Here is a 25,292-nt window from a genome sequence, read left to right on the forward strand (position 1 = left end):
ACTTTTGTTGCAACCAAGAATGAAAAGGGGAATAAATATTTCCTCACTGGATTCCCCTTGAATGAATTCAAGAAAAGTTCATTACTAGTGGTTTTGCATCTGGCAAAGGTGTGAAATTGTGCCCATAGCGGCGTTGATTTGCTCCACCTCAGCAGGGCCCAGCCCTTTGGTGGGCCATGCTGGCCTGGGAGAAGCTGGAAGACGTGGCCTTCTCTGTACGTCTAAGTCCCAAGGGCTTCTGGGGTTTGGTCCGAAGCTCATGCTAGAAACGATTTTTTTCCCACTAGGTTTGAGGTAGAGAAGATGTGTCACCCACTGTAAATGATGCCTGGGTCATTTCTAACTCCGACAGTCTGAGCCAGGTCTTAGGACTGTGCAGTCCTTCTGACATTTCCTTCCATGAACAGTTCCACACACTTGTGTTTGCCATTCAGTGTTCTTCACACATGGGGGACCTGCCCAAATCTTCAACATGCCCTGCAACTCTGCTTTTGACAGGCCCCCCGTTTCCTCTGCAAATGAGGGAAATGGTCTGTAACTTCTTCCAACCTCTTCTTTCATCTCTAGAATATTCAGTACATTAAGAGAAGGACAGGGTTAAGAATCATGGCCTTGAAAGAAACTCTAAGGTTTCTATCACCTGAGGGCAAAGATGGGCCCGCAAATCATTTACCGTCTCAAAAAATTAAAACTTTTCTAAACGAAATCGGGACATTTGTAGAGTCATGGGTGGACCTAGAGACTGTCATACAGAGTAAAGTAAGTCAGAAAGAGAAAAACAAATATCGTACATTAACATATATATGCAGAATATAGAAAAATGGTACAAATCAACCTGTTTGCAAGGCAGAAATAGAGACAGATGTAGAGAACAAGCATGTGGACACTAAGGGGAGAAGGCATGGGGCGGGGGCGGGAGATGAATGAGGAGATTGGGGCTGCCATATATACATTACTAATAAATATCAAATTGTACACTTTAAATATATGCAGTTTATTGTATGTCAAAAAAAAAATTAAAACTTTAAACTCAGACTTACCATGTGATCCAGCCATTCTATTCCTAGTTACTTACTCAAGAGAAATGAAAACATATCTGCACAAAGACTTGTACAGGACGTTTTATTCCCAATAACCCCAAACTGGAAACAACCCAAATGCTCATTAACAGATGAAAGAATAAACAAAAGGTTGTCCATCCCTATAGCGGATTACTGTTGAGCTATGAAGAGGAACAAAACGATACATGCAGTAACAGAAACGAATCTCATTGTGCTGAATGAGAGGGGCCAGGCACAAGACAACATGCGGTATACTCTGGTCATGTAAAATTCTGGAGAATGCAAACTCATCTATTCCAGTGACACAAGGCAGGTCAGGGGTTGCTCGTGGACTGCAGAGGGGTACACGCGATCTTTTGGTGGAGGGAAATGTTCTGTATTTTGATTGTGATGGTAATTTCAGATGGATGCAACTGTCAACGCTCATCAAAATGTATACTTTAAATGAATACAGCTGACAAATTGTTTCTTAAAGTTATCAGGGAAAACGTTTGGTAAGCTCTTGACTTCAGTCTGAGGCTTGAAGAAAATATATAACGGGCAGCAGGTAAGGTTTGCGGGGCCATGATATTAAAAAAGGGTTGATGAACCCAACATAGTTCTTAAACATTGTGGAAAGCCCTTTAGGTTCTGCGCAGCATGTATGAATTTGTAGGAAAAGAGTTTATCTTCTGATTTCAGGTAAAGCCCAGAACAAAGAACTGCCTTGGGAGCTAAGCAAGGTATGCCGTCGGGCTGGTTGAGCTTTCCTTACTCCCTGGCCTTCTCCAGCCCTCTGGGGTCCTGAGAGCCAGCTGGCTCCGCAAACAAAGGCAAGTACATGGTGGCGGGCAGCTTCCTGTCTTTTCAGCAAGTCAGGATCCTTAATACCGATTTCTTCCTTCACTCTGCCCGAGGTGGTATGTGTCTACTCGGGGGTGGATTCCATTCTACTTTTTGAATGTCTGTTCGGAAACTAGAAAGCTGTAGGGCACGTTCTTCCTTTATAGGCCAACTCTTCCTTTATAGGCCACACGGAGCGACTGATTTAGTTGGCACCACTTAGAGAATCATAGGATGTGAGATTTGGAAGGAACCTCAGAGACTCTCCTGTTCAACTTCCCAAAGGAGGAAGCTGAGGCCCAGAGAAGGTTGTGACTGGCCTAAGCACACACAGCACAAACAGAACTAAAAGTCACTGCTCTCCAGGAATCTCTCCACTTTAATACACTGGCTCATCACTTATTGAAAAAGTTCAGCGCAAAATCTGTAGCCAGATCCTAAATCCATGCTTAATTTGCCTGCTGCACCTTGGTTTTCTGGGTTTTTTTGGGTTTTTTTTTTAATGCAAGCTGTAAAATGGTTGGATTCTAGCTGAGAGAAAGGCAGCAAATTCTCCGTTCTGGCCTACTGTGAGGAAACGTAAGGATCAAACCTCAGCATGGGAATGAATACAAGGCATTTATCATTATTGTAGAACTTGGCAGCAATTACAAAAGCCTGTTCCATGGTGGAAATGACCATGTTAAATTTCCATTCTTATTTGCATTTGCAAAAATAGAATAAAATTATTTCTTGGGTAGAAGCATTCTCTGTGATGGGAAATGCTTCTTGTTCATTACTGTTCCTTTTACTCCTCATATATTTTCCCTTGATGGCTATTGAAATAGCAGATATTTCACACAGAGAGAACATTCATCACAGCAGATTCTTGACTGAAGTTGAATCAGATTCTTCCAGTGAAGCAGCCCCTGCCAGGCGGTAAATTGGGCCTTCTGGAAGCTCCACTAACACTCGGTCTAACGTGGCTTTAATTTCCCAGCTACAGTTTGGCAGGCCCAGGTCTCCTCCTCTCGCATCTGGCCCCTCCTGCCTGGGCAGGAGTGGGCTTTCACGGGGCCTAGACGTCCCCTCGGGGACGTGCGGCTGCTTCCCAGGGCTATCTGGATGGCACCTGTGACGCCGGTGCCGGTTCAGGGGAGACGGAGATGCTGGTTGTATAAGTTCGCAGTGGCCTTGGCCCTTTGGTCGGCCGGTGTGCTGCTAACATGTCTTGCTCCTCACACAGATTCCCTGGAAGGTCTGTTGTAGAGTTTGGTAGAATGACTATAGGACAATAACTTCTGGAAGAAGACTTCGGATTGTTAGACTCACCCTGAGCTGAAGAAGCAAATCGGCAGCTCCTCCTGTGAGGGGGCCCCTGGATCACCAAGCAGCAGCACTTCCCAGAGGTGCTGGCAGTGGTGGGGCCCACCCTTCCCCATGGTACTGTTTTCCGGGTCACTTCGTCTTGTCCAGAGGGCCATGCTGTGCTGTGGCTGCAAAAAACACCTTTCCTGTGTGGGCACCGTGGACGGACGGGTCTAACACTGCCCAATACATCCCGTGAGGGAGAGACCCCCTCACATCGCAGACACCTGTGCCTCTACGGGGGCGTGGTGTCAGTGCTGAATGGTTAAATTACTTGCTGAGCCAGTGGATAATAAAAGTTCTGGCTTTAAATGTGGGCTAATCAAACCCGTGTAGTAGTGACACAAGAAATCACTGAAAAACTGTGGGAGAAGAGCTGAAACTTTATCTAGAAAGCTCATTAATAACCAGAGTAGATTATATAATCTATATATAATCACGGAGAACTGAGATGGGTACTTGGAAAAAAAAAAATTCTCCCCAACTCCTCTAATCCTTTGAACTTTAATCATTCCCGTCATTGAGGTCAAAGGTGTTTGGGCCACCGGAAGTAGAGAATTTAATTTTCTTCTCTATTTGCTACTGATTTATTCATTATAGAGTCTTTTGTTTACCTAAGAGACAGGAATACAATTGCTGTTTCAAGTCACTTTTACTTTTTACTATTTTTTAATCAGCACACAAGCATGCTCTAGTGTCTCTTGCCTTTAAAAAATATCTGCCCTTAACCCTTAGAGCTGTCAGTTGATTTCTCCCCTCTTCACTGAAAAATGTCTAAAGAATTGTGGGCTCATGAATTATCTCCATTTCCTATGCTTCCATTTGTTCTTCAGACTTCTCCACTCTGGCTTCTGCCCCCACTGCTCTGCCTAAAGTGCTCTCTCCAAGGTAACCAGTAACCTCCATGTCGCCCGTTCCGGGGAGCATTTCTGAGCCCTCATCCTCCTGGAACGCTCCTTGGAGGACCATCTGAGAATCCTTCTGTTGCACATGGAAGAAAAACCAACTCAAATTGTAGCAAACAGAACAGTTTATTGTATGGCTCCTTTAATAATTTTCTCTCGTCCACTTCTCTCTTCTTTCTGGCATTCATCAGATATTAGATTAGCTGAATTAATCCTCTATCGTTTCTACCTCTTTAGCTGTTTATTCTGCCTCTCTATCTTTTAAACCTCCGTACTGTATCTGTAATGTCAGCAGTCACTTTTTGTTCCTGTGTCATATCTTTTGATCTCAGATGATTCCTTTTTTTTTTTGCAACACATTCTTGTTTCATGGATGTAGTATTTTGCCTTATTTTTCTGGCAAAATTAATTTTAATTTGTCCTACTGCTTCCTGAATTGTCTGTTTTCTTAGTTACCTTGCTTGTTTTGGTGTCTGTCCATTATGTGGAGACTTTCTGAAAATGTCCGTGACTGAAAGCAGTCTGTTCATATTCTACAGGGGCACCCTGGGAGCTCTAGGGGACCAGGAGGGTAGAGCTGGTGGACCGGTGGCTGCGGGGGTAAGTTGATTGGGTGGGAGGCCAGCTTTGTCATTTGATAAATCTCCATCTCTCCTCACACCCAGATATCACCACGTGCTGGTATTTTCTCCGGGGTGATTGAGTTTCTCCAGAACGGGATCTTCCAGACTCCTCTGGGGGTGTATATACCTAGCTGAGGGCTGTCTCAGAACCAGGCAGGAGACGGCAGCCAGGGGCCTCGTGGCTCTACAGGTAGATTGTAACTCGACCCTTCCGTGTTCAGCATTCCCTCTGCCCTCCTCTTGAACAGCTGTTTGAGTCTAGGTCTTCTCTGGCAGCCTTTATCCAGGGAATGAACCTCTAGGCTCTTGCTGGGGGAAAGGAGGGTCTGGAGGGTCTCGTGCTCCTGTGTGAGGCTTCACCACTCTCCTCCTTTCCCCCTCATACCGCGTCCCCACCTGTCAAAGAGCACAGTGCCTCCCAGGGGTGCTGGACTCCGCAGGACTCGGCGGGCTCCGGTGTCTCACTGCGCACGCTCAGGTCAGCTCCCTCCACTCACGTAAGCCGTTTGCCTCCCGTGTATCTTCCAAACACTGACATTGCTTGTCCATAATCTTCTCCTCTTTTGTTCTTTATTCCTTTACGGTCATGTTAGGGCTTTAGGAGGGAGTATCAATAAATGCATGTTTCACGCCACCATCTTGAACTGGAAGTATGTTGGCATTCCTTACAATGCTGGATTATATTTTGATTCTTTAGGTCTGCCTTTGCACAAAGTCAGAAAATAGAAATTCTAACTTTTTCAACTGCATCCAATTCTTTCTGTATACAGAGAGTAAACACGAAGGTAAGGATTTTTCTTCTTGTTAATTTAAAATGTTGCCTATCATATAATAGTCATTTTTGTGTCATGTAACTGAAATTATGTTCTATTGAAGAAGGAAATGCGTATGGTTATTGCTGCTTTTTCAGATTAGCCAGGAGAATCTATTCTACTCTCAGATGTCCTTGCTTCTAAATTACTCAAATCTTTGTAGTTCTCTGTGAAGGATTTTGGTATCAGATCTTCCAAGTAATAATAGCTAACATTCATATATGTGCCAGGCACGCTTCTATGCACTCAACCCGTACAACAACCATATGAAGTTGATATCATTATTGTCTCCATTTTGGAGATGAACAAACTGAAGCACTGAGAGCAATTTGTCCAAATTCACATGGTTAGTATCTCAAGAGTCCTTGCTCTTAACTACTATGCCACGCTCTGTTGCAAAATCTTTTTCTTTTTATTTGATGAAATTTCTAAAGATTTTCCCACCTACTTCCCAAGAGGAAACTTACAATATTAAAACACCCAGAGACAGAATTTAAAATACACACACACACACACACACACACACACACACACACACACAGCCAACTAAAAGAAGCTGTGTAGACCAGAAGTCTGAGATGAGTTGGTTTTTCCATTGGAGCCCTAAATTTGTCTCTGATTTCCTGTCAACTAATGGAAAATGTGAAATGTTAGATTATATGGTTCTCATTGTTTTGTAGAGCAAGCATGAAAATTATTTTGCAGAGAAAAGTTTTTGGCCCACTGAATTCTAGACGCAATGTCTAGAATTCTAATAAAAGAACTCTAGATCAGGGTTTTTAAAAACCTTTTTATTGGAAATGTAATACATAATCAGAGAAATACAAAAACATAAATGCACAGCTTATTGAATTATTATAAAGTGAACCCTCACCTCACCACTACCCTGGTCAAGAAATAAAAGCTTAGCCCCACAGAAGCTTTCTGTATGCTCCTTTCTTGTCATGAAGATTTCCTCTCCCCTAAACGTACCGTTAGCATGACTTTTGTGCCAATCTTTTTTTATCTTTTAGTTTTACCACCTAAATAATATCCTAAACACTATAGTTTAGCTTCGTGTATTTTTTTTAAAACGTTGACTGGAATCATATATTAGATATTTTTGCTTTTTGCTCAACTTTATGTCAGTGAGATTCGTCCAAATCGTTTTGTGTAGTTGTATTCATTTTTATCCTATAGCACTCCACCGTCTGACTAGACCACATTTTAGGGCTATACCACAATTTTCCCATTCATCAGCTGATGGACATTGGGTTGTCTGGTTGTTGGCTGTTACGAAGAATGCTGCTATAAGCATTCTTGCATATGTCTTCTGATTTAAGGATACACACATTTCAACTGGGTCATCAGGTGACCATCTTTTCCTTATGTCTCTTCACATCATGTTCTGTCTATACATGTCTATATCCAAATTTCCCCACTTCACAAAGATACCAGTCATAGTGGAAATGGCCCACCTTATTTTAATGTGATTACTGCTGTCAAGATCCTATCTCCGAAAAAAAAAAAGGGACACATACTGAGGGTCAGGACTTCAACGTGATTTTTGAGGTACACATAGAAGTTGGTCATACTAAACAAGGAAAATTCTAGGAAGAGGACAGTTTGTGCATAGGCCCTAAGGTAAGAAAGAGATTGTACATGATGCTAGAGCTCAGTAAGCACGAGGCTGATAGGAAGAGCCAAACCACAGTCATCTTTGTCATCCATACGAAGGAGACTTGGGATTTTATTCTAAGTGCAATGGAAAGTAACTGGAGGGTTTTATGCAGGGGAGAGACATGACCTCACCACTTTTCAATGGAGAATAAGTTGGAAGGAGACAAGAGTGGCAGTGAAAGATCAGTTAGGAGGCTAGTGCAGTAGCCTAGCTGAGAGATGAATGTGCTCTGGACCAGTGGGGGTAAGGACAGAGAAAGCAGTGGGTGCCCCGGATATAACGTGGGGTTAGGGCTGATGGGCTCGTTGGATATGGAGGATGAGAGTGAGAAAGGCAGCAAGGATAACTTCCAGGTTCTGAACTGCAGACCTGGAGGAATTTAAAAAAGTAAAACTAAGAAGGATTGGGTCCAGGTTTTAAGAGAGTAGGGGTCAGGGAAACCATTTTGGATGTCTTATATTTGAAACTGCATGAAGCATCCAAATGAAGAGATCACTGGGCAGATGAATACATACAGATCTAGTGTTCTGAGAAGAAGTATAGGCCAGATAAAACAAAACCGGGAATCATTATGACACAAACGTCATTTAGAACCATGGGGAAAGGTGCGAATAAGAAGATAGAGAAAAGGGTCATGAAGAAAGTCTAAAAATATGGATATTCTTTCATTTCAACCATCCATGAAGACCAAAGTATAAAATCATCATGCTTATATACAGTGCCGTGAAAGCACTGCTGGAGTTGGAAAGAGAATATTCTAGGTGTCACCTTCTGGTGATTCACCTTAATGTAACCACCAAAGCTTAGATAACATTAGAAAAATTCATAATCGAAATGTAAAAACCTTCCAGAAAGTGCTGGGTCACAATGAATTTATTGCTGCATCTTCTGATGGTTGTTGGAAGAGTTAACCTTCTGTTTCACAACTTGGCCCTGACCCAGACACTTGCCTGGGTGGGCCATCCTATTTCTGAAAAGAGGTGGGTCACAAAGTAGCCTGTGGGTAAGACCAAAGAATTTTTAAATTGAGAGTTGAGCCACTAGAACACTTGAACATTTACTCAAAGAGGATTCCAGAGGTTAGGGTCTTTAAGCATGAAAAAGATCATTTTTTTGGCCTAAAACATTTATGGGATGTTTTAGCCAACTGGACTGCTTCCACGGTAGAGCCATAGTGTGGCTTTTGCATAATGTAATTTTGAATAAGATTATATCACAAAGTGCTCACGCTGGCTACTTTCCCTCATCTTACTCCTCTCCCAAGTCAATGTTAATTTATTGTTCTAGCTTAAATATATATATTTACACACTGTAGAATATCTGCAAAATAAAATAATCCAGAGTAGTGCTTCTTATTCTAAATCTTTCATAGGAAGTTTTAGGAATAACTGCATGATTGATTCCTGCTAGACTTCATTTTCTTTCCATTGGAAAATGGTTATAAACAAGGTAAGGTTTCTTTGTAGTTTGCCGATCTATCATCTTCAATTAAGTATAACATCTGTTGGTGGAGGAAGTTCAATGCTTTTGGGGATAAATAACTTTTTAATTGTTCTTGGTAGTATACTATTCTGACAGAAATTGGCCAGTGGGTTTAATTGCTTACGGCTTTTCCTCAGAAACCATTATCAAACTCATAGACTTGTAAAGACTTGATAAAAGGACTTTTAAATATTATTTCAATATAAAAGGGCTCCAAATAACCACGGAGATAGACTGTCTCAAGGGATTTTCTAGCTCTAGAAACACATGAATACAGATAAGCTGCTGAGGCTGAGAAAGCACCCCAGCATGTGCAACTTTGAGACATCACTGGAAGTGAGACAAATAATGGTCTAGGGGTTTATATGCGGGGATATATATGTCCCCATGACTCTCCTTGCAGGTACTATGTTCTGGGCAACAAAGTTCCTAAATCCACACAGCTTACTAGCACTATACTACTACACCCAAAGCACTTCAAAAGAATTTGCTATATAACTCATTCTTGTCTTAAAATAAGTTGCCTCTGAAGAGATTTGAACTTAAGAGCTTTTTCTGGACTGACTTTATTTGAATATTACTTGAAGTCATATCTTGATGTCTTTGATACTGTTTATCTTTCTTGAAGAGTTTTAGTGATCAAGCGTTTCTCTAGCATATCTCAACACAGGAGGCTCAGGCCTAGTTTTAGCCTAGAATGAAGCGTTCTTTTTCCAGACCATCTGAATTGAACGCTAAGCACCACTTGCACCTTACAGGGTTTGGGATAAGAGGAAGTTGAAGATGCTGTGGGGAATAATTGGGGGAGGGGGGCTGGCGCACAGGGGAGCAGAAATGTAAAGCAAAGCTCCTTGCCACTTAGCAGTTGTCGCCCCAGACAATTTTAATACCTAAACCCTTTTCTTATGGCTCAAATGAATTGTGAAGATCAAATCAGATTCTGTAATTCTTCCTTTCACGTCTTATTTTCCTTTCAATGTTCTGATTAAGAATGTGGACACACAAGGAGGGCCAGACACATACTGCCTACGTGCTTTCCAATGAACACTTTATGGAATTTAAATTATAAGAACAGCATTTTAGACACATGTGCAGGTGGAAAGGCATGAGCTGAGCATGAAAATGTAGATACTAGGGCTAGACTTAGGATACCACAGTCAGCCCACAGAAAGCGTTGTAGCATTGGTGCACAATTTCCGTAATCAGCGTGGAGCCAGGAAGCCCAGGACTCTATGGCAAGGCCTGGCCACTGGAATTGGTGACAGGGAAAAAAGATGCTTAATGGCCTGAGTATATTAAGTCATCCACAGCAATAGGAAGACCACGTGGAAGAGGCAGGAATGAGGTAAAGTAGGAAGTGACTGTGATTAGAGGAGGGACCCATTTGAATTCTGTAGAAGGATTAACAGGCCAGCGGTCTGTTAGCAGCTAACAAGTTGACAAGTAGTTGAGTTCAGAGAATGATGAGAGCACAAAACTGGTGAGTTCTTGTGAACAAGCAAGATTGTTAGTAAAGAGATCTGGAGAAGAAGTTAGCAGTGAGGAAGAATTAAGTTTCTGGTTAGCAACAAAGCTGTGGGTCTCTGTGGAAAGTGTATCCACTTGGCAGAGGGACAGAGTGCTCGGGAAATAAACTTTCAGTAACTGTCAGAATATGATGGGGCGTTGGTGCTTTTGCACCAAATAATTTTAAACCTCTTCCACACAGCTTCCTGTAGCAAAGAATGAATGAAGTTTCAACCAGTTTACAGACCTCAGCAAGGTCAGGATCAACGACAGAGGCACAAAGGACTGAAGCATTCCACAGAGCCTAGGTTTCCAGGAGAGGTTTTCGCCTGTCTTGGTACGTCGCCCAGTAAGCCCATTCCAAACCAGCCACAGCATGATTTTCACCAGGGTGGACGAGGATGTACTGTGTTCAGAGTTGAATTAATGTATTAAAGTTAATTCATTTTTAGGCAGAAAGTGATATTCTATCAGTTTAGCTAAAGCACTTCTATTAAACCCATTCTCTAAATGCTCATAGAAAAACCATCTAGTAATGAAAGCCCTGTTTAGTTTCAGATATATATATGGAGGGAATACATGGAAGTAAGACTCTTCCTTGGGGCCTTAATCCCTGAGGAAGAAGAAATGAAATCCCCAAGAAATGGCTCCCTTAATCCAGAATTCTGGAGCAGAAAGAAGTGCCATTTCCTATTCAGCCCATCATTTTCTAAATGAAGGCTTGGGGGAGGAAGGAGGGAGGGAGGGAGGGAGGGAAGCAAGGAGGGAGAAAAGGATTTAATACAAAGATGTGGATCTTCTCATGTAGGGACTAGCCTTGAAAAAAAAAAAAAAAATTAGCCACCTACAAAAATTCCATGATCCGAGAAGCAGAACTGATTTGAGCTGTGTAGGGTAGAGAGAGAAACTGGAGCCTTTACTCAGGCCCTGGGCAGAACCTGAGACCTAAGTCCATTAAAGAAGGGCCGTTGGATGGTGCCTCTTATGTGTCGGGGGCTGCAGCAAGTCCGCATCGGGTCAGGGAATCTGCTAGGTTCTAGTTACACTAGTCCTATTACCAAACGCAAAGACAATCTCCCCCAATTTAGATGATCACAAATTGACTGCTAAAATGAAAGGCATTTAAGGCCCTTCCAACTTTGGAGGTCAACATTTCTAAACCGTATTTTGTTACAAATAGTGGTCAGGAAGAGGCAGAAGTACAGGGATGGAGAGTCTGAATCCTGTTCATCATGTTATAACAAATGCACAACTTGCTATGCTCCTTCTTATTAGAAACAAAGTGACATTATATACCACCATTCCTATTTTAAACAAACAAAATGAGCTTAACTCAATAAATATCTTTTATTAAAGAAAAGGAATATCGTTAAGCACCAAAACTGTATGTTGTTACACTGCATGTACAAGAAGAGAAAGGTGATTGCAATACTTGGTGTACAAGTACTTAACTCTGAAGTCATGGGTGTAAAAAACATGAAATACAAAGCAATACAGTAATTACAATGCAGAAAGTTGCACTAAAGAGCAAAAGGCAACAGTCAAAACAATTACTGGAGCTTTCATAGTATTGCTCTAAATGCTTGCTTAGTTTTCCTTTGTACTTTAATACTTTAGAATGTTAATTGAGCATATCTAAGTATTGTAAATTTGCAAGAGTTGCCATTTACAATACATATCACACACTGTCCATTTAGTGTAATGGTGTTAGAGCCATCCTGAAAAGCCAAGCACAATGTGCTAGTGTTTTGCTTCTACCATTATAATATTGCACAAAGCTAGTAAGTGGTGAATTGGTTTGCCATTAAAATTTTCATTTAACCAGAAAGGCTAAAAAACATGTCAGTTTCATTCATCCTAATGGGCTTTTATTCATGCAAAAGGATCTGTAGCCTTCGATTTTTCATAAATTATATATTATGGTTTCACACTTGGCAGGACACACAGTACAGTAAGAAACTCAATGGAGCAGTGGGGTTTCTGTCCAAGTCGAAGTCAGAAGTCACTTGCATGGGTTGTACTGTCTACCCTTCTTTGGTCACAAGTGAAGGGAAAGTGACATCTTGTGATTAGTACTGGGGAAAGCTGGAATAACTTGTTGCACTCCTTGATAGTTAAGCATAGAACATGCAAATTTAAAAAACAAAAACCAAAAACTTCCCTTGTTAAAACTGAACCCTTTAACCAACACCCATAACTTTTGTATACATCTCAAATCACTTTCCACAGACTTTCCTTAACTCACCAATTGGAGCCTCTCTTAGTCATACCTGACTAAAAAACCCAAAACTTTCTCTTAACCCTCAAAACAAATGACTGCTTTGAGATTCAGTACAACATTGATAAAATACTTAATATATCAGCCTCAGAGGTATTTTTTGTACACGCACCTTACAGTGGCATAATAAATGTGTTTGGAGAAAGGGAGAGACACTTAATGAATTTGGATTTCAATCAATTAAATCCCTCAAATACCAAGCTGTACATTTACTGTGGGTAAAACAGAAAATTTTAGAACATATCTTTGAAATAATTCAATGGGCAAACATTTAAAACAGACACACGCACACATACACAGAATCCAGACTCCTTCTCACCTTTAAAAATCCTTTACATAGATGATAGTTTAGACAGCAACATAAACTCATTTTGTAGGAAAAATTTTTTAAATTAGACTATATTTATAGGATAAAAAATACCACTGCTTCATTTTACAAAGCAATTAAGCAGAGCCTTTTTTAATGTGCTTTAAATAAAGAGCACTTTGCAGCAAAGTTCAGAAATAACTACTGAATTTTTCAGTAGCAGTAAATAAATGCAACATGCTCCAATAGTAAGGTGCTTCTACTTTCTTACCTCTCTTCCATCTAAAATCAACCTTGTGGTCAATCCGCTAACACTAAGCATAGTTGTTCTTCTATGCTAAGCAATAAATGGGAAGTAAAATCTATTTAAAATGCACATTTAACTTTATATTATTTAAATTCAGTGCAAGAATTAGGTACAACTTGTTCAGCTTTCTGCTTTCACTATCAAATGGATGCATGTTAGCAATGCATCTGCCACAGTTTTTAAATGTTTTATAGCTGTTCAAAAAGACATTTTACAAATAACCTGGTATAAGTATATGAAATTCCAACTCCCTGATAAGGCCTTTAAGGACCCCATTAGCACTTTACAGTTGGTATCTGGTGTTAAGTACATAATAAATTATAAAGGTTAAAAAAACAAAACAAAACAAAACTTGTATGTAGTGAAAGAAAAGGCTTTCCTCATAAACACAGACAATGAGCGCAATTTAAAAATGGAGTCTTAGGGAATGTATAAATTTAAACTGTAATAACTGTACACTGGTCCCATTCCATACAGAGAGGGTGCTGCCCATTAAATTTTGTTCCACTGATACAAGAGCTTTAATTCTTAGTGTCTGCTATGGCCAAAGTATGCTTTACAATGTAACACATTTTATGACATAGAGAGGTCATGGCATATGTTAACAAACATTACTATGCAGTTCAGCTTTGCAGAAACAAGGCTTTCCCCCCCCCACCCCCCACTCTTCAGAGTAGAAAATTTTCTGTGAGTTCACATAATGAGAAAAGCCCCCTTATTCTCACTAGGGAAATACTATACCTGATCAACTGTTCTAGCTGTGCATTTTATAGAAATGCATCAGTTCCACAATGAAGAACTAAAGAATGATTGTTTTTATACTGCTCACAAACCCAGTAAGCCTATAAAATATACATTGAGAAATTCTCACCTTTTAAAATTACTCTTTAGCCAGGTATTTCTTCCTCATACTGCTACACTACAGTACCATTAGGATTTTAAATCATTAGGAATACCTTTTCTATACAGGCCACATTGATTATATATATATATAATTTTAGTTGTATTAGTAGAAGAAATATTCAGAATTGACATTCAGGTGAGCAGTAACATTAACCACCAAACATCCAAGTCATCATCTACTTATTTTCCTATTTTAAGTGTACTGCAGTTGAGACTAGATTGGTAAACTAACTTCTAAATTGATTCAGCATAAGCAAGCAGCTTTTGTGGATTCTGGATATGGAAATGATACATTAACAGAAATATATGATTTAAAATATCTGACAGTTATAAGTAGTACAGGCAAATCTGGAACTGGAAACATGATCATATGTAAGTACCATCATAACTAAATATATACAAATTTTATACTAAGGACAAAGATGTTCACTTTATTAGGGGCAAGAAGGAAATTATGCTTATATAATTTTTGTTGGGCTCTGAAACTGCTTTTTAATTAACATGAGGATTCAACTGGATAAATGGACTGTAGTTATCTGAAATTCTAATATTTGTGAGAGCTCCAAAGGTTAATGACCTATAGTAACATGTAACTTTGTGGAAGGAGGAACCTGAATTTGGAGGAAGGGAAGTGGATGTGCTGGAGAAAGTTGTTACCAGAGAAGGAGCATGGGGGTTGCTAGTGAGGTTCTGTTTTAACGTACTGTCTTCAAGTGTGAAGATAACCTTCCCGGAGCGCTGAGGTGGGGTGTGCTTACAGCTGTGGATGCGCTCCTGAAGGACTCATATAGGTGTGAACACCCTGCATTATCTGCTAGAGACTGATAACAACATGGCTCAGGAAAAACAGATTACAGGACCCTTTAGGAAGTGAGCATCATCTCTTAATGGAATCCCAGCCGTAACACTAAGCGGGGAGCAATTTTCTCTGGACATATTAAAGTTCCAGTGATTTTGCTGTTGATGTGACACTAGATCCTCCTGTATTTTTCTAAATGTCAATAAAAAAAAAACAAAATAAAAAAAAACTTATGAATAAGCATCCAAAGGCATAAAATTGATACATGATTTAAGATTTGCAAATTTGCTTTAAAAATATTTTTCAAATATATCAAATCAATCATTCTTTAGGTTAAAAGGCATATTTCAATGAGCTGCTGAAGGTGTTACAAAAATCTACAACCCGCCCCCATTTTACTCACAAAATTGAGATTATACTAGATCTGTACTGCTAACGTTCTCAGACAAGGTGAGAATGACGCTAGAGTAAAGCCAACATACTGTGAAAATGCTCACAGTCTCATCCATAAAGTCAACATTTCAGCAGATTTTGTTTTATATAACCTGTTGGCAGAAAATTTTCTCCGTAATTATTTTAAAGGAAATAACATCTTCAAGTGACAAAAGTGTGAGCATTTTTTTCTTCACAATCACTAATTCAGAAACGTTGGAGGGCTTTTACTCCAGGACTGCTTTCTGGGTCAAGGCCAGAAAATTGCCTCATAAGAAATAAAGTTCATTTTGGTACATCAGCCATTCATATAAAGGTCAAGATCTATCTTACACAGAATTACACTCTACAGAGTACTGTTAACTGGGTCCAACATATCTACCTTCATTCAAGCCCACAACAGTCCTGTTGAGAATTTGTATCGGCTCCGTGCATTCTTCAGGACACCATTACAGCAAAATCGGCACCTAGAGCTACATACATATGTTTAAGAATTTAGTGATGGTAACAAAGGCTCTCTCCCAAAATTCAACTCAAAGCATGTGGAGACAGTGAAATGCCAGCAAAAGAGGGTTTTCTGCATGTTTGTAGAGCACATTTTTTGCCCCCACTGTGGAGCATAATAAAAACTTAAATGGTGCATGTTAAAAAGACTTAAGATCTGCATCCCTACTACTGAATCCTGATTTTTGATTCTCAATAGGAAAGTCATGTTGAGTTATAGTAATCAAGCAATAGTTCAAACAAAAAGACTAAAAATAATTTGAAATATCAAATTACAAAGTATTGCTTCTCATTAACAAAGCTGCACATAAAATTTAAACTATTATAAATTTACAATTATGAAGAGCTGTTTAAAAGCATGGAATTTTTACTCTGAAACCTTACAAACTGTAAGTGTGTGGGCTTCTAAAAATATGCCATGTTAAATGCATCACGTGGTAAACACATTTATAGGTGTATCTCCATGGTTATGTATCTTTTCAGATATTGTGAAACATCTTTATGAAAATCCCTTTGAAGATGAGTAATGTGGAATTATCAGTGCATTTCCATCTGATTTCTTCCAATTCCTGTCCTATAGCTATTGTGATTAACTTCTTTTTCAGAGTGTCACACTATTTAAGCTGACATGGAAGAAGCTCTGTATTTTGGGCAGATGACTATTCAGTGCACTGAACAATGGATTTCAAAGCAGTCTCAATGCAGCTCACAGTAGATCTGGCAACCCAGTGTTCTTCCAACTCATAGCGACCCCTAGCTTTACTGGCCACTACAAGGATGTAAATGGGTGGACAGGTGGGGAAGGTGCTTAAAAAACAGGAATCTTCAGAAGGCCTTTTCTTCGTTGCAGTTAGGAACACTGCACATCTAAAACTCATGTTAACCACCGTCTACTCGAGTAACTGGAAAAGTGAAAACTTGCCAATCGTGCTTCCTTTTTCACACCACTGAGCAAATACACTTTGAATCTAATGGAATCCAATTGTGGAACCAAATGTTTACAATTTTGTAAGAGCCGAAGTTCAACTGTAGGTATTTTTTCTCGTTCTGTTGAGTCACCTGTTTACAAACAAAGTAACACAGTATATTAAAAAGGACAGCCTATTAAAGACAGTACTTATACATGTTCCCTCACACCTTTCATAAAATCCAGTATGACAATGATGGTTTTTTCTCTTAAATAGCTTTTTTATACAGATGATGTATTAAAAAACATCTTAAAAAGGATATATATGTTTGCATTCTTAAAGTAATAAAAATGAAAACAAAATAACTTTACCATGGATTTTGATCACTGTTAAAAGGCCATATGTCAAGATTACTATAGTTAACACTGCTGTGTAATATACAGGAAAGTTGTTAAGAGAGTAAATCCTAAAGAATTCTCATCACAAGGAGAATTTTTTTCTTTTTTCTCCTTTTTCTTTTCTTTAAGATGGATGTTAGGTGAACCTACTGTGGTAATCATTACACAATGTATGTAAATCAAACCATTAACACTGTATGGCTTACTTATACAGTGATGTGTGCCAATTATTCTCAATAAAGCTGGGGAAAAGAGTTTTTTAAAAAGGCTGTATGTTAAATTCACTTTCACTTTTACTCAACATTTTATGTCAAAACTATACACTAAAGAAAAATGTAATCTAAAATCTTTCCCTCATAAACTGTCAATATAATAAGAACTATCAAATGGCATCTTTAAAATACAGAGTTTTTGTTACAATTAAGATTTAGAGGACAGAGTTAGTACTGGTCTTTAAATGGATGCTTTTACCAGGACTTTTTAAAATTCAAAATAGTTGTGTTTGAGATCCATGCACTGGCCCAGAGCACAGAAGAAATATATACGACCTACTTGTTGGATAAAAGCCTGACAGGTGGCTTTTGAGCACTTGAAATGTGTCTGCTGTGACTGAGAAACTGATTTGAATTTGATTTAAATTAAAATCTAAAGCTTTGTATAAAATTTTTCCATTAAGCACAACTTGGTTATTTTGGTAAGATTATTCAATTTAACCAATGAATACTTGGCATCCAAATTGAGATGGTACTACTAGTAAGTGTAAAATACACACTGGATTTTGAAGACTCAATTTCACCCATCACTTTTAACTCTAATATGGCTCACATTATATTTCCATTGGACACCATCATTATAGTTACTTCATAAGTTTAAGAAGGACCCTACAGGAAACAAATTAGAAAAATAAAGTCTACACGATTATAATTTCCTTATGTTTAGAAATCCCCTTCAAGGACACTATTTATTACCTACAGCTAGGTCTGAGATGAGTTTTTAGAGGGGGATGAGGCTGAACATGTCCAAGACCTTCAGTTTTTATTGCATGAAGTTTTAAGGAATTCTTCAAAAACAAGTATGTAATTATATTATTTTAAATCTATAAGAAACCAATTAATAGGAAATATAGCCATCTGTAGGAAAGTGTCTAAAAGTTCAGAGTCTTTAAAAATGACTTCCTAGGGACTTCCCTGGTGGTCCAGTGGTTAAGATTCCCAATGTGCTCCCAATGCAGCGGACCCGGGTTTGCTCCCTGGTCAAGGAACTAGATCTCGCATGCCACAACTAAGACACAGAATAGCCAAGTAAATAAAATATTGAGGGGAAAAAAGAAAAGACTTCCTATGACCACACACAGGCAGTGATATATAGCTCTTTTCAATGTCTACTCAGTCGGTAGGGATCACAACTAGTGTGTGGTTTGCTTCTGCTGTGCGATACATTTAGTCTTCAGTGACTGTGTAGCCCAGCTCATGCATTTTCTGGCAGTATTTCATTGTTCCTCTCAACATTACATACACCAGCCATGAACAATCAGCCAAAACAGGGAAAGTTTTAGGCAGTTCTCAAAGTGGTATTCATGATGGACATATTCTTAACACCTGACATAAGGTTAAATTAGCAGCCAAAAGCTATAAATAACATCCCAGCCACTTGACTATCTGAAATGTGTGCTTATGTGAAGGTCCAGCCGGGGGATCACCTAATCAGTGCCAACATGGTAGTTTCTGGCAAAGGTTTAGCAGCTTACTGAGAAGCTACACTCTGAAGGGGACAAGGCAATAAGTAGCAAACACTGTGAAGTGGGACACAATCTACAGTCATCTAGTGTGGGAAAGATTCCTAGTGAGACACACCTGAGTCTCTAGACACTCACACATTGAGTGGACACATTTACATTTTTCTACAAATCATAGTGTACATATGTACAAGCACAAATAGCCTGAAATTATTTTGAGATCCAAAAATAGTAAGTAACTGATAATTAAGGCCCCTACAACTAACAGGAAAAAAGGGTGCCAACAGTCCCAAGACTCATGGACATGGCAGGACAGGACAACTATCAAATGTTGTTAGATCACATTAAAGTTAACACACAATCAGTTATCAAGATTCCTCACGCTTTTTGTTAAGCTACAGTGCAGATGTTAGCAGGGAGGGGCGGGGTTGGGAGTGTGGAATCGGAACATTTTCCTGATGGGCCCATGCCCAAAAGAGTAAAAACTGCTCTTAGTAATATTTTGATATATCCAAAATAGTATCTTTCAACATTTAATTAATATTTTAAAAACTAATGACACAGTTTCTGGATTTTGTCTTTTTGTAGTAAGTCTTTAAAATCCAGATATATGCCCACAGATATATCAGTTCTACTCTGTCAGAATCTTTGGGGTTGAAGGCCATGAAGATGCATTTTTAATAAGCTTCCCTGGTAATTCTTAATATCAGGCACAGGGTTTTTAAGATAACTGTGCCAAGGAATAAGTTTATCATTCCTTTACCTACTCCCACCTACTTCCCCCTTTTAGTAAAGCCCATAAAAACATATTCCATCAAGAGACCATAATGATTAATAGAATATATTTGCATACTTAACATTTCAGTTACGGTCATTAGCAATTCAACATACTATCTGATTTACAGCATGCGTTATCTTTAGCAATTCTATGTATTTAGCATAATTTGTGCCACATAACTATAAATTAGTTTATTAAAGTGTAGTGGGGGACAACTCTCTATTACCTTGACAGAATGCCAAATGGGTACCAATTCCCACAGGGGTACTTAATAAGATATGTATACAATTTTATATATTGTCAGCTGCAATTTTATCTAGACAATGCAGTAATTACAATAAGCCCTAAATGATAAGCCTTAAAGGCTTAGAAAGCTAAATAATCATACAATGCAATGACTTTTCTAGATTCCTTTGTGGGCAGCTAACAAAACAAAATTCAATATGTGTAACAGTTTGCAACTGAAATACCTGAGTTAGAAAAAGCCTTTTCTGTTTTTTTTACAACTAGAATAAGACTGTCACTTTACTAGAATAAGACTATTCTTTTTACTTGGGATATAGCTTTTACTGAAGAAATTTTTAATGAGCAGGATATAAAGAAACAGCATTTACATAGGAACATCTCTGTACTTTTTTTATGTTTCCAGAAACTATGGAAGTAAAACTTGAAGTTTACAAATTTATGATCCAGGCCATAGCTGAGCTATATAATAAATAATGAACCTCAGATTCAGTGAAATATAACAGACCTCATCATCCAATATAAAAGCTGTATTACTGAATGCTAGTGAAAAAAGTAAGACCATTTACTTGTTAGTTTTCCCAGTCTGTGCAAGGCAAAGCCTCCTCTTCATCCTCTGACTCAGGGGATGCTTCTTTGATTCTTCTAAGAGCTTCATGGATGCTCCGTGTTAGAGGGTCCGTGTCTGGCAGAAGTGTGAAGGATTCTCTCAAGACTTCCTTCTGTACCTTCTTCAATTTTACGCCCTTCCTTATTTGTGCCAAGATATTGTTACTATCATCTTCATCAGGAAAAGGAGGCAGCGTTCGCTGTTCAACCTTTCTCAGGTGAAAACTACCGCGCTTCAAGGAAGCTAGCACCTCATCCATGGGTGAGCTCACTTTAGAAAATGAAAGAGAATGATTAGGGTTGCACTTAGAGTCAGGAACTGCACAACCTCCAGACTTTAGGACTGTGACAGCCTAGGATGCTGAAAACCCATCTATAGAGGGGACCATGAAGCATGGACAGAACACTGACAGAACACATGGGATACTAATTAGGTGTGTTTAAAAAAAAAAAACAAACCCACAAAACCCAAATTCCATGTCAGGCATTACTGGTCCTCCTATCACTTCCCTCGTGAGAGAAGTGAGCAGACTGGGAGCTGGGGGCGATCTTTAGTAATATTATGGGTGAGACTCCTAAAGGGTTTCCACAATGCAGAAGTGCAATCTAAATTCAGACAGTGACTAGACTGCACATTTAATTTAAAAAAACTAAATTCTGGTTTGTTATGGTGGTTGTGTGTGTGGGGGTTTTTTTGTTGTTGTTTTGTTTGTTTTGTTTTTTAAGAATTGTTTTACATATGAAATTCTACTCTCTATCCTATTTTATAGGATAGTCTCTCAGATTAAAATGCAATATGCAAATAAAATGTTCTCTCCGTGAAAGCTGAACCTCCTAAGGGTCAAAATTACTTGGTTTATTGAGGCATATCTGATATGTAATAAATTATACATCTTACTCTCTAGTCTTTGCTTCTTTATACAAAGATATGCCAGAATCCTCAATAAATATGTAGCCAAATGTTACATGGTTCTGCCAATGTTATCCTGACCAAATAGCTTCCCTTTTCTTGTATTTGTGAGATTTAAAATCAGATTCTAACACAAAAGGAGCCATTTAATATATACTTTTCCAAATAGATCAAGTCAAAAGATGTAATTTAAAAAACTTGCCTAAAGAACTCAAGCAGGTCCACATTTGTGTCTGCACACATTTGCAAACATGGGTTGGTAAGAATTCTGCCATGCTGAGACCTTGAAAATCTGTTTGCTATCAAATAATGTCCAAAAATAAAATGTTTAAAGCTTTGTAATGTCCTAGGAAATAAACAGTCCTTTAACTATATGCTGCAGTCAACAGATGAACTCGAAAATCTCTTTTTTAACTTACCTCTCCTCCTCTGCAAACCTTCAGCAGTCTTTTTGAGCTTCTTCCTGGCGCTGACGAGCTGGCTGCTGTCAAAGAAGTGTGCTGAGGGGGCACTAGCTGACTTTGGGATCCTCTTCTCGCCCCCCTCCACTCCAGGCAGAGCTTTCTCCAGTGTCTCTGAGGCGTCCTCCTTACTGACAGGAAGAGGTGGTGGTGGTGGCGGTGGCGGAGGTGGGGGAGGTGGTGGCGGGGGAGGTGTTGGAGGAAGAGGTGGTGGGAGTGGATCTACTGTAACAGAACCTGGTTTAAGGTCAATATTATTTAAAAGCGGAAGAGATACAGTGGGAGGCAGTTCAGAGGTAACACCACTGAGAGGTAATGAAGTGGTTTCAAGTTGTGCTAATGAATTATCTTCAAGTTGTGTGAGGCTTTGGGCTTCTGTTGTCTGTGATAACGGGAGCTTGCCCCTTTCCTCCACTCCCTCACTTTTCTCTTCTACCTGTAGCACTCCTGGCACAGCATCACACTGGTCTTCAGAGGACACAGGACTGGCTGCACTCCTTCTTCTTGCATGAGTCAGCCGCAATCTGGTTGATTTAAGTATGACCTGGCCTGGGTATCTCTAAGAAATCAGAAGTTATTATAACTGGTTAGATTGCAATTTATGAATAAATGGCTATTTATTTTCTCCCTCCAATACAAGAGGTTATTTTAGAGCTTTTGTGATTTTTCTGGGAAAATGTACAGAAAACCAAAATACCAAAATGTAGTATTTTACAAATAATTACCATCAAACTCTTTGTTATTTGCTTATCATCAAATCCTTGTCCCCTCTTATTCACTTATGAGGTCAACTGTTCAGAATTACCACATGATTAAAGAAAGATCCTTAGTGAATAAAAGTACTAATTTAAATGGAAAAATAGTAGCAGTGTAAAGTACAAAACAAATTATGTCAAACATATATATGCTATTGGTATGCAGAAAGCCAAAAAACTATTCTTAGATTCTTAATGCTTACAGATAAAAAATTAAAACATTGATGTTCTTCAAAGGGTTACGTGGCACTTTTTAAAGCTCTGAAAACAATGTACACATTTTATGATAGGATATAGAAGGCAAATAAATAAAGTTTGTTGGAGTGCTGATACACAGAACCCTCCTTCTTCTACTATGGTCAAATGCAGCATTCATGCATTTCACAGACAACATTTTCTTAACACAAGGCTTATCCTTGTGTTAGGGACCCCATTACCACCCACCCCCACTCTTGATCAAAAGCTTCCTTCACCTATAAGGAGAGCCCTCCAAATAAAGAGTAGAAGTAAGGCTCTTGAGTACACTGCTAAGAACTAGAACTACCTAGTTTAAGCACATTCCAAGGAAAAATGCTTAGCTGCTGTGATATCAGTGTCCAGAGTCATGGATTAGCCTGGCAAGAGAACGGCTGAAGCATTTCTCATGTATGTTGGTCCACCCTCTAATTCTACCATTGGTCAGATTATTACCACAGGTTGATGTACAGAGAATTAATAACAAGTTGATGCTAAAAATGGATAATCGGTTGTGAACTAACTTTATTAACTCAAAAGGAATCCACGCTTCCCTGAGGCCCTGATGTTCCTCTTACACCACTGAAGTTAGTAAGCCAAGGACTGCCATGACTCTGTTTTCTAAGTAACAAAGGGAAAATCAAGTTTTTCTCATAAAAAAAAATCTTACAATAGGAGTATGTATGTAGCTCTGTTTAAAAAGCAATGAAAAATAATAAATTGACCATACTTTTACTACCTGTTTAAAGGTTCGAAGTCTATCCAGTGTTCTCTGTCTTTCTTGGCTAACCCAGGCACTTTTTCTTTCTTCCTCATCATGTAATTTTTCTCTTTTCTGGTAAAAAAAAAAAAAAAGGTAATTCCATTATGATGCGTCCCATTATATTTTATCATTAATAGAGAAAAAGTGTTCTCCCAGTATGTAAGCTGCGTTACTCCAAGAATGATATATTAAGCAATGTTCTGTGGCATGAAATACTATCAGTGTTAACAGAAATGATATTGTTGTTTCACTTTCTGCATCTACTACCAATTAAAAGATGTTTACTCTGTAAAGTAAAATAATATTTTCTCTAAACTGAAAAATGTTTCATCTTTGGGGCTCTGGCCTGAACGATTTTAGTATTCAATACTTGCAGCTGCTATACTCTGCTAACTCAGATAGCTGACCTTAAAAATAAAAAACCACCACATGGTCAGTAATTTAGATATTACATACGGGTCAAGCCTGATGTTCTGCAGATAATGTCTACTGTTACTGAACCTGTTCCTCTTGCCACAAATCTAAGTGTTTGTCCTAATACCTCATTCAATTTTTTCCTTCCCATTCCCCAATTCCAAACCTCTTTCATTTTGTATTCCCAAACTTGATTAACAGTATCATCACCCACCCAATGCTGGTCAAGTTAAACATAAACTGCTCTTTCTAAAGGAAAGAAAGTGGAATTCTTGGCAGGAAGATAAAGAGTGGGAGTAGTGTTTTGACAGCCTCACTACTATAGAAGGTTGGGTGACGGATATGTAGTACCAACTAGGGAATGCACTGAGGAGTGCCATGATGGCCAACCACTTCCCCAGAGGGATGTAACTATCACATATAATACAGATTGGGTCCACTTTTTATCTCTTAGTGAGGTGGGTTGGATCCTTTGTATATAAATCAGCCCCCGGACTCATGGTCAGGGTGGGACAAGGGTGAGTAAAGATGAACATTCTTCCACCTCTTCTTACAGCAGGTCAAGAAGACCTTTTCCCTTTAGAGAGCTTTCACTGGGAGAGTCTCACAGAGTTCGCAAAGATCATTAATTAGTAGATAAAAAATCAGACATCTCTCAGTAACAGTCCCAGATTGCTATATACAATCCTAAAGGTTTCCAGATGGGAAATCATAAAAGATATGACCTCAGCTCTTCATTAAAAGAAATAAAGGTCTCATGTAGAGTCTCTCCTTTGAGAGGAAAGCCCAGAATGGCTCAAAGACCCAGTGACGCAAGAACTTATCCCAATTCCTCGCCCCTACCGCGTACTCAGTTCCATTCACATAGCTGAGCCAGCAAAAGGAAGGAACTGAAAAAATCTCATATGTACATCTGGTAATCACCTGGAATTGGGACTGAGCTTGTACCTTCCCACATTGGGATACATGCCATGGGATACTCGGGGATCAAGGGTCTTCTAAGGCCTATCAAGTAGCATTGGCTCAGAGATGAGATTTTTCTATACTTATAGTGTATTATCTAATGGATATAGTGCTTAGTACTTGAGAAAAAATTAGTTATCTAAGAGACAGTGTTTTCAAACTGTGAATCTGCATCTCTAAACATAATATACAAATAGTTGGATGTGAAATTCAGAAATAAAACTAACTAATCATATTTCTAGTCTGTCAGCTGGTATCTCCAGAGTCAGATCTTACTATTATTTAAAAGATCCCAAATGGAAAGAGAAAGTTTCAGACATATTCAGGCATGGACTGATGGGTTTGTATGGGCTTTTCATAGAGCATAGTGTTA

The 25,292-nt window shown here is 39.0% G+C and overlaps 1 protein-coding gene across 3 annotated transcripts in view; it reads right to left on the reverse strand.

The window, feature by feature from the left end:
• Positions 1–11,551: 11,551 nt before the first annotated feature.
• JMY (junction mediating and regulatory protein, p53 cofactor) overlaps positions 11,552–25,292 on the reverse strand; it is a 63,731-nt gene continuing 49,990 nt past the window's right edge. For 2 of the 3 annotated variants that reach the window (XM_057740403.1, XM_057740402.1), the window contains 4 exons: positions 23,519–23,614; positions 21,749–22,349; positions 20,380–20,690; positions 11,552–16,807 (listed from right to left, as the gene is read on the reverse strand). In XM_057740403.1, coding sequence (XP_057596386.1) covers positions 20,383–20,690; positions 21,749–22,349; positions 23,519–23,614 — 1,005 coding nt within the window. In that variant the 3' untranslated portion in view covers positions 11,552–16,807; positions 20,380–20,382. The remainder of the gene's footprint in view (positions 16,808–20,379; positions 20,691–21,748; positions 22,350–23,518; positions 23,615–25,292) is intronic. The other variant, XM_057740404.1, reaches the window with a different exon arrangement.

The sequence above is a fragment of the Hippopotamus amphibius genome, chromosome 1 (genome assembly GCF_030028045.1).
Source record: "Hippopotamus amphibius kiboko isolate mHipAmp2 chromosome 1, mHipAmp2.hap2, whole genome shotgun sequence".
Taxonomy (NCBI): domain Eukaryota; kingdom Metazoa; phylum Chordata; class Mammalia; order Artiodactyla; family Hippopotamidae; genus Hippopotamus; species Hippopotamus amphibius.